Raw genomic sequence first — 16,447 nt, 5'->3', positions numbered from 1 at the left:
AGGGGGGACAATAAGAAGACTGATGAGCTGTTCTGTTATTGTTTAATCAGAAAATCCCAACTTGAGCTTTGTTGCCGTCAGACCTGATTTTACTTCTGTAAATACCACACACCAAAAATATTCCTTCATTTGACAGATGGTATTTCAAAAAGGGCTGAAGTTATTTTGGCTGCAGTGTGAAATGATCATGGTGGGCAGCCTGCTCTAACCTCACTATGATCAAAGCCATGACTAAACATTGTTGACTGACTGACTCAAACATAAGAATTATATATTTTTTGTATTCCCACTCTACAGCAAGTGGCACATTACTAAGAAATAAAACAGAAACCAACAATGGTGTTACAGCTGCTTGTCAGGGTTTCAGATAGGTTACTCTAGCAGATGCACATCACAACTACAATCGTGGTAAACATTTGAAAAAGTTTCTTCAGTCGTCGCCCATGACTAATTGACAGTTCGATATGAGTTTATGGAACTGTCTGAAGTGTTGTTGCACAAGCAGCAGATCTGTACAGTCGTGTGTTTGATCCCACTACGTCTGTCTGTGTGTCTCTGCAGGCGACCTTAAAAAGTTGTGGATAGATCAGCACAAAAGAAACTGAAGGTGGTGAACATGTACAATGTGAAAGGGCATGTTGCACTATGAGATTATTAATAATGACAGACTTTATTTAATTATTAAAGTGTTCACTGAATGTATTATCTACAGGACTTATTACCTACAGGATTTATTTTATCAGGAGACCAGGAGACATAACCCCAGCAAAGCATATAATGTAATTAATTTGTGATAAGTGTGAACGACAATCTCACCTCTCCCCAAACTCTGTCACTTTGTAGTCGTATTAGAGGTTAACGTTTCTGAACCGTCAGTAGCATAACAGTTTCAAGGTGCTGGGGGTGGTGGTGAGTGAATACCAACCCAAAGCTGCCTGTATATTCCACAAGTGACAATGAATTCTCTTCTTGTTGTTCTTCTTTTCACATTTACATTCAGTAAAGTGTTGAAAATGTACCTTTAAACTGAGCCCACTAAATGAACCTGGGTATCTTTGTTATTTGCAAGGTGACATTTCACTGTTCCAACAGAGCAGAACGTTGGTGAACCAGATAATCTCTAAAATGTTATAAGAAGAAGCAGTAAGATGAGTGAGAAGGGTCCAGCTGTGCAGCTGCACATCAAATACACTTTGCAACCCAATGAGAGAAAGAGATTGATTAGAGGTCAGCTGCTGGATGGGTTCGAGAGCTGTTAGCACATCATCACCCTTGATACAACAAATGAAGTATCTGTCATAGTTGTTTTTATTTTTATTTTTTTGCAGTCAGCAATCTAAAGGTGAATTGACCAAATTCACACAAGCCATGATTCTTTCTCAAAGCTGCTCTAGCAAAGTCAAATCGAAGCTGTGGTGAAAACAAGAACTGGATTCAGGAATTGACTCTCTGCTTGTTGCTACACCCATTAATACCTTCATCCATGCTCCATATGCTGCTGTTTGTTTTCCCACTGTTACACCTGTGTAACTCTAAATGTAGTGAATTCTGAATGCCGCCTGTTGAACACATTTTTCTGTTCATGTCTTACTACAGTTCTGTTCCACGCCGACAAAGTTTACGTCATGGATGCTGTAGTGCACACACGGACGTGGAGAATGTAAATGGGATTTCATAGCAGAAGGTAATTTAATCTACATTTATTTGAGGGAATGTTTGAGGATTTTACCAAATCTGGGGGAGAAACTGATCTCGGATGGTTCTTAGTGGCATTTTAGTGACTAATTTCATATCACTAGACACAACATTCATGTGTGTCCATCCTGGATAAGGTCAGTTACAGGGTTTTATTCTCACTTTACATACACTATAATAACAAACTATATAATATAAAGATATTCCTCATCACTTCTGAACTCCTATCTACAGCCCTGCTGTCTCAGCATGAATCACACTAGAATTAAAACTTGTATTTGCCTCCAGAGACCAATACAGGCCTCTCATACAAGTCACTGGTCTAACAATAGTGTGTTTCCCAGCAGCAGTTGAAAGCATCGTGAAACCCTGATCCACTCATACAGAAATCCAGGCGCCGGTAGGACTCCTGGGTTTGCGCACCTCCCACTTTCACCCCCATTGTGGTGAATCTCCGGCTCACACAGACTTTGCCAGACTTCCAGGAGTTGGAGCGAGTGACGCAGACGGAGCACCTACAAGGCTTTAAAAAAAAAAAAAAAACTAAACCGTGTCCTCTTTCACGCATGGATGTGTTTTGTCCTCTTGAGGGATTTCGAGGAGGTGCGATGGTTCGCGCTGCTCAACATTTTGGAGAGTCGTTCCGCAGAGAAAGGGCGCACGTCCTCTACCCTGTAAAGTTGTAAAAGTAGTTTCCCTTGAAGTTTTTTTTTTCCCGCAGCCAGTTCAGACTCCGTGTTTCTCCAGCCTGCAGACCCACTGCCATCATGGCGAGGCGGGCTGGGGAGAGATCCGCGACTTTGACGCCGATTACGCGCGCTGCTTTCCGGGATAAACACCTCCAGCTTCACGGGGGCTTGTTGGCTGTTTCGTGGAGCTTCGTGTTAATCTCCTCGGCTCTTTCTTGTGGATATTGCGAAGCTGACACGGAGTTTTCCATCCTGGAAGAAGCGCAAGTTTTGGCCGATCAAATGAAAAAGCTGTCCTCTCAGGAGCTGGGGGTCTTCACCATGCAGGTAAAACGGGGACAGGAATGCGCCTGTTGTTGTCTTTACATTAGTTTGGGGACATATTTGGCACTTTGAGCCGTGGTGGGTATAAACTGGCACAAACAGGATCAGTGAAATAGGCGTACACACCAAAAAAGATTGATAATCACCGAGGGAAACTTTGACAGAGACCGTGCAGCCAGTGTTGCAGAGCAACAACAGGCTCTTTGAAGTTGACGACGCATTTATCTGGGACATCAACACGCTGGAGGTTTGCTGTCTTGTGTAGCTTGTGTTTCACCTTCATGACTCCACAATCTGTTTAAATAGACGCGTTTTCACAAAGGAGCTCTGTTACTTCATCATTTATTATAGTGCAGCCTGAAAAAGCCAAATAGAAAAGTGGATAATGTGTCACCTGCAGTGATCAGCAGGAGCTCTGAAGCCTCGTTTTATTTGTGTGTCCTCCCCAAAAAAATGTCCTTATTTCTAACAGCAACTCGATGCAATCAGCTGTGATCTGTGCTGAGCTCATGTGATTTATGCTGCGGTTAAAAAGATGGACGGACTATTGTGTGAGATCAAAAGCTACTTAGGATTAAACTGGATGTGCCCTCCAGTGTGTCTGGGCATCTGTAGGTCTCCTTAAAATCAAATAACAGGAGCAAATCAGTTGTTCTGGACACATCCAGGGAGAAAATCAGCTTTCCAACTCCGGGAACAGATGCTGTTTAGAAATAAATCCAGACAATGACTCAGATTTTTGTCCCCATCAGGACGTGAAGAGCCACATTTCCTCCATCATCTGTAGACGGATCATTGCACTGCACCATTTGCACTGCCCAGTTATCATTTAGCAACCTGCATCTTATTATTGGATGAATTCACCGGTCATTTAGTTCCAAATAAAATGAACTCAAGCTGACACTTGTCTAAACTCGGAGCCAAAACAACATAGATTTTTTTTTTTTTTTTCTTACTCATAAAACCAGTTAATGTGTGAATATGAGAAGCTGGAACCAGGCGTTCATTCAGCATGATGTCTTATTTAAACTCTAGTTGGCATGTTTTTACTGGAAGAAGTGAGAGGTTTCATGGTTGTGTGTGAGCTTTTCAGCCTCACAGGAGACGTAACACGTTTCTTTGAATAATCAGAACCCCACGATTTTGAAGATCGTGTGTGGATCTCGACTCCTCGTTGATTTTTGAGCTCAGATGTTTCATTGATTGATCAAGTTGTGGATTCACACACGTTTTCAGCAGCAGTCTTAGCTTCCTGGTTATAGCTCTGTGTAGCTTCTGCCATTTTATAGATCATAAAGAAAATAATCGTTAGCTGTCGCCTAATTGGTTTTAAACATCCTATAAAAACCCAGTGAAGGCTCTAACTTGCCGTGTCCGTCCATGTGGAGCTACACTGAGTCACCAAATGGCAGGAGGTGCTGGGCGGCTTAGTGCTGGGTGTGAGGGGGATGTTTAGCACTTCAGAGCCAGAGGAGCTCGCAGGCCCCGAACACAGAGGCGAAGCAGCGGGGGGGCCCGGGCCCCAAATGGTGCTTCATCTTCTGTGCTTCCAGACTGAGCTGCCTTCATCCCAGCTCTGGGAGTCTGCTTTGAGGGCCTCCTCTGATCCTCCTGGATCTGCCTTTGTCACGGTTCATCCCTCCCTGAGCTCCAGTTTGTGTTCGGTTTCTGTCTGATTCCTGCTCTTCCTGTTCCCCGTTTTCTCTGCTGCTTTTTTTTACCTGTTTTATCCGTTGCAATTAGTTTTTTCTGATGTTGCAGGTGTATATACTGAAAATCAATCGCCACTCTTCCCATGCTCCATCTGCCTGCCTTTCTGTTTTAATTTCATGAGACTAGAAGCCACTGAGATCTAGTTTATAGAAAACAGTTTGGCTTTTGTTCGTCTCACTTTATGTTTCATACAGCCCTGTCAAATTATTCATAAAAATATAGATCCGTCATTGTTCCTCTGTATCGTGGGAACACAGTTGTGAGGCCGTCGTGTTGTTGTACAAGCTGTTAAAGTCTGACTTGGCGTGAAGTGAGTTCGATTGAAGCGGTACGCTTGATGAATTTGTGACGCCGTGTTACCATAAGTGTAAAAGCTGCAGATCCAGTAAAAACAGAGAAAAGAACTGCAGGGATGTGTCGGCCGTGTGCGGACACCTGCTCTGGTGCTCAGATGTGGCCTGAATTGGCGTCTGCAGGTGCCGCTTGAGCTGAATTTCATGTTATCTTTCTGTCTCTTTGGTATTTTCCCCTTTTCCCTGTGTAGTGTAGAAGCAGTTCTTTCCCATGCTGTTATTTCATGGTTTTTATTCATACTCTCATTTCTCGAGTCACATGAGACATTCTTTATCTGTAAGAGGCACCGCCCCCCCTCCATGTTTTCCTTTTGGGCACAGAGACATCAACATGCACCGTTCACACTCTAGTGTTTTGGACAACATCTGAAGGTTTCCTTATCCACCATCTCCATTTAAAATGTAATCCTACTCTCCACCACCCCACCCCTCATTCTCTGGCAGATGTGTAATTTGAGGCTTTCCTAGTCACTGGGTCAACCTTGTTCAATCGGTCATTCAGTTACCCAGTTATCAGGGGACCCAGGGGTGTACAGTTGACACTCTGTTTAAGTCGATAGGTCAACTTTTCAAAGCAGTTCTTTCGGGGTAATATGAGTAACATGCTGTAATTTCAGTTTTTTGGAAACATTTAAAACATATGTTTATCTTAAGCATATAGAAAATAGATGCTCTTAAGCTGATTATTGATAAACTAGGTTCATAACAATGCAATAAATAACAGTAAACCTTTACACGTGCTTAGAGACGGTTTGATCAGGTCTGTAGAAGATATCTGACATATAAATATCTCCTCTTTTCTCTCCACCTGCCTTCATTTTAACCGTCTTATTTCAGTCTCTCTCTTTTCTCTTTTATGTTTTTCCCCCTCACATAATATTAAAGCCTTTGCAGAGACAGGCAGATAGGGAGTAGGAGGAGGAGGGTTTAAGGATATACAGCGGGACATCAGAATTCCTGCCAGGTTCTCAGCAGTACAGCATCAAAGCTGCTTGCCTCTTACTGCACTGCCTGCATGGCTGTGTGCTCAAACAGCCAAGGTTACTATGAGCCTCAGTGGTTCTCTGCTACATGTGGGACAAACCACGCTCTGTTGTTCATTTTCTCTTTTGACTTTAAATCTGTATTTTTCTCTGTTTTGCTCACAAATGTCCGAGGATGTTCTTTTCAGTCAGTAACATTAAGCTAAATGTATATAGGAACCCCTGTACATCTGGTCTGATAGTCACTCTGTGCAGAGTTCACAAACGTTGACTGAAAGTTGAACTGAGAAAGGTTAAAGAGCATAAAACTCAGGCTCTAAGAAAGGAGATGTTTAACATTTTTCTTTACAATAACAGTCACCCAAAGGGCAAATGTATACTTAGTTGTCAGATATATCTCTAAGCAAATTCCTAGACTTGTCTTGTTGGGGCGATAATGGGGCACTTTATGTTCCCTTTCCTCAGGGCTCATACGTTAGATAGTATAACTGTGAGTTCATTTACAGTTAGTGGCAGTTTCAGGGAACTCTGCACTTGGAGTATGACGTGGGACAGTGTTTGTTCACGATGTGCATCCACAGTCACAGGTCTTCTGCGTTCCGGGACAGTGTCAGGAGAAGGTTGCACAGAAAGTAGGCAATTTCCAGGCATTGCTTTGAGTTGTGTGTTCATATGTTGCTCACAGCTGCCAATTGTCCGAGAGAAACCAGATCTCCGCAAAGGCATAGAGGCCTGTGTAGTGTGTGCAGGAGGATGAGGCACTACAGAGATCACACTCAAACATTGACCACACCTTGGACTAGGAGGCTCATAAGATAAAGTCCAGGTAACCTGTGGACCCAGGTAATGTCTAGAGAGGTTCAGGGTTCTAGAGCATGTCTGTGAGCAGCTAAACACAGACTCCTGGCGGCCTTTGGTTCTTCGATGATGGCTTGATGTGTCACTGCTTTTGGAGCAGTTGAAAACCCCATTTAGGATCAGACTCAGATAATATGCTTTAAACCATTCTTACCGATTCCACCTGCTTACAGTGTCTCATCACTGTGTCTGGTTCTGCATGTTTGTTCTATTTTTCCACCTTCTCTCTCTTCTGTATGCGGTCAGCTTCAGGTTGAAGGAGCTACAGGTGCTTTGCATTAGACAGCCTTATGTACTGCATCGTGACGGCACAACTCCTCATTTTTAGTGCAACCATAAATCGTTCTCTGCCTCAGCGGTTTATGAGCCCTTCCAGGCTGTGCTGAACTATCTGCACCTCTGTTCTTTTTCCATTTTAACTGCTGTCTTTTTCCAATCTGTTGTTACAGGGAGTGTTTTTTATACTCCCTTGCTTTCACACGCACTTATTGGATTCTTCGTTCCAAGTTGCTGCTATTACATTAATACTTCATAACTCTAAGTTATACTGTTTTTGTGTTCTTTAGTTTTTATTTTTATCCGAGCTGAATTTAAAATGAACACGGTAACTGATGTGTCTATGACCTTAGTTTTCCAAGGTTTTCTGTATTCTAAAAGTTGCATTGTTGCCTGTCACTTTTATGGCAGAATCAAGCCTCTCTGCCAACAGCTGCATAGTCCCGTAGTGATGTCTGCAGTGTTTTAAAACTTGGAATGACTTCCATATCAGTCTTAAAAAATCTTGGCCTGTCCCAAACATGGGAAAACGGCTCGGTTCTATAGACTACTACCTTTATCTTCCCATCACAGTGCAGGAGAGAGCAGAACAAAGGGCCATGTTTTCATTAAATGTAGGGCTGCTTGTATGTTTTGGCCCACGTCCAGGCACCGAGAGGCTCAGGCACCCCTTACATCCAACTGTCTTGCACCATAGTGTCTCCAACCTCCAGATTTAAGACATACCAGACATGGTGTCCCCAGACTAGTTGGATGATACTAGGAATGAAATGCTGCTGTCAGATGGAAACTTTATTGTGTCTGGATGTAACAAAACAAATGATCAATCTTAAAGTTTTTAATTCCGACAAGGAGTAACCGGTTGAGCTTTGGTATTATAAAGGTTAACTGTAACTGTAAAGACATTGCCTGTTATTTCCATCTATATTTTACAGCTTTTAGTCATCACTTGGGTCCACACTGAAATATCTCATCCATCATTAGATAGATAACTGCAAAAGTTTGCATCAATCCTTCTATCTTTGGTTATTCTATGAATTTCTTCTAGCACCAGAATCAAACTAGGGGCCACTGTTGGGTTAGAAATGTAAACAGATATGAACAAATGTCACCTGTCATTTGAAATCTGACTTTGTGTTTCTTTGAATCTACCTGCAGCCCACTGCTTTATGTAACTTTGTGCTGAAAGCCTGTTGGAACAAACATAAAAACATCTTCAGTTCACAGTTTTCAGTTTTTTTTCAATGACACACAGAGCTTTTGAATGACACAGCTCCCATTCATTTCAATCAGATCCCTTTAATTTTTGACCAGTGTAAGTACAGCCTGGTGCACCGTCTCTTGGCTCCTGCTGGACTGCGGTTGGGATGGAGCATGAAACTGATGTTCTTCTCCTTCTGCACCAGCTGTTGTGGTTTAAATCTGTCTGTACTGTCGTGGCCAGATCATTTATCTGACCGCTTTTTGATCTGTTTCCACCATTTCTCAGTTGAAGATGGCCTCTTTACATTTTCCCTTGACTGAATTTAATGTTGCAGTGTTTTTGCAGGATCCTCAGCTTTGCCTTTTTGTATTTGCTTTTTTCTTTCTCCCATGTTGTACTAACCTGCACTGAAATGGTTAGGTCCTGCTAAAATCCAACCCAAGCCTTTCACTGCTTGCTATCTAAAGATTGAGGACAATAACATTTTTATTTACAGCAGCAAACATCCTGTCGTTATCAGTTTTGCCTTTAAACACTGGGAGACCTCTTGCTCATGTGCATGTGTGCACATGTCCTCATGTATGTGTTGTATCATGATGATGTGAAGTGCGTGAACAGTTTGTTGAGCTTGGTTGACGACCGGCAGAGAATTATTTTAATAATAATCTCCATTTTTAGTTTGTAGGTTTTATTTTTCACTTTGTAAATTACTTCTGTGATTAATCGATTATGAAAATTGCTGATGATTAATTTTCTGTCCCATCCTTGTGTGTCTTTGTACATACTAGCCTAGGTTTTCAGTGATTGTAGCTAACTCCTCTGCTTATTAAGGAGGAGAACTAATTAACTGGATGTGTTTAATCAGCTCATTTGTGTGTGTGTGTGTTTTCGATTCTCCTTTTCTCTATTACCTCACTCACTCTTATTTCTCATTCACTATCACTCTGCCTTGTCTTTCTTGACGCAGCCTCACCCACTCTCTTTATCTAAGACACACACACACACACACACACACAATGTAATGACAAATGCACTCAATGCAAAAGAGAAAGGGATCTTTATTGGTGATCCAGTCTTTGTTCCTTTTTTTTTTTCTACCAGATTCCTGCCAATGTTACTTAGTTAGCTCCAACAGGGCTGACCTGGCAGTGTGAGCCAAGAGACCCCAGGCCACCCCTTAGCAAGTCAGTCCCTTCACTCGCCACAATGGGCAAGACTCAAAATGAACTCTCCCTGAAAGCCAGAAAGAAGGAACGGACAGGGGTGGGGGCTTGTGGTGAAGGCAAGGGAGCAGTGAGCAAAATACCCAATTGGGAGGGCAAAGAGACTGGGACCAGCTCCCTCCCCCAGACCCCATGCATTTGTAAGGCCCCCTTCCCCCTCAGTATGCACACACACTCCTGCAGAAGAGGCTTTGCATTCTTGATGAGGAGAGAGTTGGAGTTCCTACTGTGGAGAAGCAGATCAGACTGTTTTTCATGCCTCTTTTCTCTCTTTCTCTCCCTGGGCTCTGTGTTGCCTGCGTAAACTCGCTGTAAACCCAAACGTCACAGTTGTTCAATGCTGTTAAGTGCGTTTTCTAAAGTTGTCCCAAATTTCCATCCGTGTTTTGTTCCTGTTATTTTTGTGTTGTTTGGGTAACGATTTGACTGTGAATCCACCAGAAGGCTTTGAGGTTCTTCCTCATGGCAGTGTGCAAGAGAGAATAATAAATTAGGTGCAGGGGGTAAGAATGACAGAAGAGTGGAAGAGATGGTGTGCAGCGGTAGAAGCCAGCAAACGACAGGTTCTTAAATTGTGGATGCAACACAATTCACCTCCTCTGTCGCAGCAGTGTACATCGCTGTCTCTGATGGTGAGAAAACATATGACACGTCCCAACTCAGGGGTCACAGGGTGGTGGAGGTGAGCTCAGTTAGTCCAATTTCTCTCCTCACAGCCATTCATACATATGAATACTGCTGCAGCACGGTGTTTGTCTTCAGAAGGTTAATTCTCCGATCAGATTCACACTGTCACGTTGTTTGTACCCTGAAAGCCAGAGAAAGGAGCGTCTGTGCTACAGTTTAACATTTTCTGCCTTAACATACATCTGCATGTGACCATTTTTAAGGAACCTTAATAAGCTTTCAGGAAAACGAGTTACTGACGCGTTCATTACTGACTGGCTTCACTGAAATGCCTCTGGCCATTATTGTATGCTAATTATTTAACATGAAGGAAGTTAAAGGAAATGTGTGTAACACACAAACACGTGAGAGGCGTCAGTATTTATCAGTTTTTATCTCATTCTCGGCAGAAAAACAACTCAAATTATCTAATTGTGATGGTTTTAGGACATATTATTTGAAAAGAGGATAGAGGGAGGGTTCAGGTTCATTTTCTGGTTTTGCTTCGTGCCTTGAGGTCTGACAACATGCTGCCTGCAACCGCACTTAGGTTCCTAGGTTCTCCTTTGTCTACCTTCTTCACCCACTTCATCGTCTGTGCTCTGACAAGGTTCCTATTTCTTGGTGTAATCGTTTCTGTGGGTGGTGGCATGTAGAACCATGCCTTGTGCCTTTTGTCTTCTGCTGCTTCGCTGCCTTTGAAGATGAGTCAGGAAGTGACCTGGGCTAATGAGATGAACTTTGGGCTTTCTGCCTCTGTCTCTGGAAGACGAGGCTGGTTGGAAGATGAAAAGAGATGCATGGTTTTTATTCTCTCACAGAGAAAATGGCAAGGGGGAAAATGTGATACAGCTTGCTAATTAGGAGGTAAGGAGGAGTGTCGAGGCTTTGAGTGCGAGATGGGAAATGAGAAGACTGAAACAACACTTTCAATGCTGGAAATGGTTGTAAACAGCCTTGCACCATCTCTGTTTCTCTCAATATACACACACACACACACACACACACTTCACTGAAACACATATGCATATAATGCTACATGCATGGAGCGACTGCAGCTGTGTTTAGCTATCAGTGTCTCTGAGCTCACTTACCAGCCTGCCAAAGAAGTGGCTTATTTGATCTGGACTGACTCATTTCCAAGATGAGTAATGGAAGGGGAGCAGTAGAGAAACTAAACAGGCATTGGTGTTTTAGGTGTTTTCGACTGAACTGGACATTTTCTCCTGCTGGCATGTCAACATTGCTCCACTAGTGAAACTCATTTGTTCTGGCTGTTATGACGAAAGCGTCATCCTTAAAAAACAAAACAAAAAAAAAAAACAGTGTTTATTTAGAGCTTGAACATGTTTTTAAGATAAGTATTTTAATGCAAACATTTACCTGCACGTTGAGTGTGTGGACATGGTGTTTGCAATCTGCTTGATAGTGGAGATTTCCTCCTCATTGTGATAGCAACCCAGAGGAGAGCAGAGCTTATTTTATCAAGTGAGCCTTTAGGTTTTTAACTTATTCAGCTTAGGTCCCAGATGATCACCATAATGTCTCACACTAGATTCCAGATTCATAAAAATATATTGCTCTTGTAAAAGGAGCATCTTGAAAGCATCTTTTATTGTAGCTCTTGGCCACTTGTTTAAGACACTGGATTTCCTCCATTTTACTGATTGTCTTAGTCTCTGTGCTCAGGTTTCTCTTTGTTTTCTCCCTGGTTCGACTTCACTGCTAAGTCACAAAAGCCATGTGGGTGTTGGGTGAATTAGGCAGATAGCATCATATGGTCTCAGTGGATTACCTTGACTTGTCTCAAGATACCTAAGGAACAGAAACGCAAACTAGTCTCCTATGTAAACTTGTTAAATACACTGTTAAATAGAATAAATCCACTTTAAACACATTGTCAGTTTGTATTGGTGATTGCGTGTGGGTGCATCCACAATGACATAAGTAGTGATGGTGTAGCTGAGAGGTCTAAAGTTTAGCCAGCGGTATTCATTTGTATTTGTATCCTGCAGAGGCTCAGTTAACTCTTTGTACAAGAGCCCTACATTCTCATTCTATTCAGTCTTCTCCAGTCCTCCTTCCAAACTTGTATATCTCCAGATTTGTCTTTCCAGAAGGTCTGCTTGTTGCCAGGTTTGGCTGGCTGGTGCCATGCCAGTGATTTGTAGTCCGTCTATCCCAGGCGTTGGCACCGTCAGCCAGCCGGGGTGTCTGCTGGCATCTCTTGGCGACTGAAAAAGAGACCAGGCCTGTCTACTCATGCAGTCTTTTTTGTGCATTTTGTGGAACTTCTTTTTGAATTGTGATATGTAAATAAATACAACAGTCAATTTAGCAAAAAATGTACTTTGGGTTGCAGAATAGAGCATTAAGAGGTAACTAAACAAAATTCTTTGACTGAATGTCTGGACTGATGTGCTTATAAACCTGCACCACAGACCTTTTCATACCAGGACCTTAAATCTAAATGAAAATTAATGCATTTTTAATTTACAGGCCATTTAAAACATGTTTCCACTCTCAGTAGCACAAAAAATAACCCTTCTTTTGAGTTATTGTAACAACAGCATTTAAAACCTAAACAGTGGCAAAACAGGACTTCAGCAAGGTTTACAACATTTCAGCGTTAAGGTTTGTATTTGACTGCAGAGCTCGAAGTCTGGTGGTATTTCACGCTGTGTCACATTCTGAACAGTGTGCAGCAGCCTTAAACCTGCTCTGTTTTCAGGAGTGCCAGTCAGAAGGGTGCAGTTGATGATCGTGTGAACAAGTCAGATCTCTTACCTTTTCCGGAAACGTTAATCCATCAGTGTTACTTAGTCCATGTGTTAAAGGGCTCTAAGACTGATACTGAGCTCTGTGGGAACGGGAGCCTGTGTGTGTGTTTCAGTATTATGTGTACTTTTGTGTGTGCCCATATGGGTACAAGTAGTAATGTGTTCATTTACATTACTTGGCCTGTGTGTGATTAAAGTTGCTTTGTAAAACGAGGCATCAGAAAACAATATCTTCTGTCGAATTTCGATTAAATGAAAGAACAATACATTGCATGGATGGTGTATTTTTTTAGATATAGTGCTAGTGCCTAGAGTGTTGTGTATGTATTTTCACACAACACATCAAAAAACTAAAAAAAGAAAATAGAATAATGAGGTCCCAAACCAGGCATTTTGATTGACCGTTACAGCAGGAAAAGCCAAATAAAAGATTCTTCTATAAGGGGAGCTGTCATATGTCTCCTCCGTGCATCATCAGCAGAAAGGCTGCTCTTTCTCTCCACACACCCACAACAGCTAAAGCAGTAATCATTTACATACCAGAAACTAGTGAATGTCCTTGGGGAACTCTCTCTCTCTCTCTCTCTCCTGAATCTGCATCGGCTGTTCTCTCTCCGCCTTGTGAAAGTACTCACACTTGAGCTTGTGCACACAGCAATGATTGACTCATGAATCTGAATAGCAGAGGTTTCCAATGTTTAGACAGCATAGGGAAAAAAACTGATGCATATTCAGCTGACATCTCACATCGGCCTGTCTGCTGTCTCAGAGCTCAACTTGACACGTCTGTGAAACAAAACCCTGTGTGTGTGTGTGTGTGTGTTTGTGGTTTGCTTGAGGTTAATGACTATAAACTATATAGTTGGTCTATATATTGGAGCCTATAAATGTAATGAGATAAGATGTGAGTAAATATGTTTAGTCCTGTGCTCTGACTTGGCTCCATGCTTTACTATGCAATAGCCCCTGTGCTTGAAGCTGCACTTGAAGCTTCTTGAGGGAAGAGAATGGCACTTGTTCGTCTTTTCTACCGGGCTTCAGTGCAGCCCTGTAGCGCCAATGCCATTGAAACCAAGGTAGATGCACCTTGTTAATTTTTATTTTTTCAGTGTGATTTGTGCAAGATACATAGACACCTGGGGAAATAATCTTATCTTGTCATTCATACTTTTTAAAAATTGTCATGTCATATTTTCAGGGCTCAGAAACCTTGAGTCCTGACAATCAACTGAAGAATCATCTTTATTATCTTTATTTTTTAGGATGGTAGGAAAGAAAGGGTGCTTGTATTTCTTATGAATGTGTAACCCTTTAAGCAGTTGTGCTCAATCACATGGCTCCACCGTGGATGTTAACAGTGCTGGATACGTGCTGCCCATCAGCCCCTCAGCTAATTTTCCTAGAGGTCACTCACAGTAGTGCAATGAAAACATTTTCTCTATTGGCAATAAAAGAGACAGTCAGGTCACTTTTGCACAGCATATCTTTGTGACAACACATTGTAAAGTCTATGGATCGAGTGGGAATGGGGGGGGAGGGGGGTTGTACAGTGCAGAAGCAAACCAGAATGCCAGAAAAGTTTTTTGGCTTATGCACCAGGAAAACAGAGTCTCTGCCATGATTTAGTCCAGTATCCTGTCGGTCCACCCGCCCTCGAGGGATTTTTGTTAACATTATGTCACCTCCCAGTGTAACACTGATTTATAGAGAAGCTGAATGTGCCTATGTATTTAAAACACTCCTTCTAGCAGGCTTGTGCATCATGACCAACCAGTAGGGATGAGGGACAATTTCTCTTTGTGACAGTAGCCAACTATTCTGAAAACAGCAAATACAACAAGCTATCACCCTCCGTTATTGTAGGAACTTGTTTGATAGACTGCACCTTTATTATTCACCATGTGTAAGTCAAATCTTTATTTTTTACTTTCAAACTTTCATTTCTATTTCTCCCAGTATCATTAGTTTCCAGGTCTGAGTCTCCTGGATTGTATTTCCTGGTGCTTGTAGCTTTATTGCTTTGTTGTGTTGACCCTTGACAGCCTTTTAATTCATACTCTTACACATAAACGTGACTGTTTGTGCACTGACTGACTGCTTCACCTGAGCCAAAATCGGCAGGTGCACATTTCTGGTGTCTTTTCTTGCTTTCTGTTCCTCCCTGCCTTTCATCTCTTTATGGACCCTCATTCCCCCAAACACCATTTCTCTATACTTATCTCTAACATATCTCCAAATGAATTTGTTTTGACTCAGGCGGTTTATGAAATGGTTCCGTTATCAGCTGAGATTGGTTGATAGGTAAATATTTCTCTTGTCTTTTGTCAATCATTTATTCTACTTGCATGAATATCCTCCTTTGTCCTTTCCAACTCTTCCTTCTCTGTTTGTGTCCTTTAGCTGCTGTGCTGATTTCTGTTTACAGGTTGTATTTGTGACTCAACTGCACGACAGCACAGAAAAAGAGGTTTATGTACAGTATGCACATGTATTTTATGTGGATTTTGGCTTTGTGGTAGCTCAAACGGTCCTTTTATTTCACTTGTGTGCAGAGCATCGGCTTACAAGTAATTTGTGCTATTTGGTGGATGATTTTGCGTAGAGGTGTCTTCATGTGATTCTATACAACTATGCACGAATGCGCTTGTAGTCTCAAATTAACCAAAACGTGGGCCAATGTTTTCCTTCCTTGCCACAGCTCCCAGGTTGCCTCCCCTCCGTATGTCAAGCAGCCGACACAAATGCTGCATCTAGTTAAACATCTCATGTCATAGAGATTAATGTTGTGCTGTGTTATGGTATGACATAAAGAAAGTGTCTTATCATTTAAAAACCTTTTCACACATACTCTCTGCATTGCTAAATACTACTACTATTACCACTCCTGCTACTGCTAGAAAACATGTTGATTTAGTGAAAGGAGCAGGAATCACCATATCACGCAAGATGAAAAATCTGCTGTTTACATTATTTTTAATGTACCTGATGGCGTTAGGTAGTACTGTTAGGTAGTTCAGTATAAAAAAAATCTAGATACGTACTCAGGCCTATGTTCAAACAGGAAGGCACTAAGGGTCCTAACAGCTATTTGCATGTGGCAAATGCAGCTTTATATGCATCACTTCTGTCTAACAATCATGACCAGTGCAGGTGACATAGAGACCTTTCATGGGCCTGAGTTGCACGGGATATTGGTTCTTGCTTTGGTCCTGCTACAATGTTCAAATAACCACTAAATCAGGACCAGTCTGTGCCAGATTTAACTTGGCAAACGTAAAACTGGTATCATATGTAGCTTAAGCCTCTCTACAGAGTGACCCATGCCTCTATTAATCAGTGCGTGTAACTGCCCTAACAGTACACCAAGTAGAACAAAGCACCCTGTCTATAGAAAGACCTCACAACAGTGGCCAGACATGATCTCACATCATGCTAAGAAACCTGAGAAGGAGACCACCGCTGGGATTTTTTCCCCCCCACTCTGTCCTGTATCCTGTACTCGTCTTTATCTCTCCACCATCTCTTCAGTCTGTTCCAATGTGTTTTTTCTGCTTCTCCCTCACATGTACCTGCCCAAGATAAGCACATGAATAATATCGTCGGTCTATTGTTGTTCTTAATCCTGTGTTTTAATTCTGCTCCTTCTCCATATATTGTGATGGTTGTAAATGTCAAGTAAAAGC

At 42.1% G+C, this 16,447-nt stretch overlaps 1 protein-coding gene across 1 annotated transcript in view; it reads left to right on the top strand.

Moving 5' to 3' along the window:
* Window positions 1-2,155: 2,155 nt before the first annotated feature.
* cachd1 (cache domain containing 1) overlaps window positions 2,156-16,447 on the top strand; it is a 63,992-nt gene continuing 49,700 nt past the window's right edge. The window contains exon 1 of the mRNA XM_026346102.1: window positions 2,156-2,711. Within this exon, the coding sequence (XP_026201887.1) occupies window positions 2,463-2,711 (249 nt within the window). The 5' untranslated portion in view covers window positions 2,156-2,462. The remainder of the gene's footprint in view (window positions 2,712-16,447) is intronic.

This window comes from Anabas testudineus, chromosome 4, assembly GCF_900324465.2.
Source record: "Anabas testudineus chromosome 4, fAnaTes1.2, whole genome shotgun sequence".
NCBI classification, from domain to species: Eukaryota; Metazoa; Chordata; class Actinopteri; order Anabantiformes; family Anabantidae; genus Anabas; species Anabas testudineus.
The sequence above is the reverse complement of the archived record's forward strand: the minus strand, read 5'-3'. Positions and strand labels throughout refer to the sequence as shown.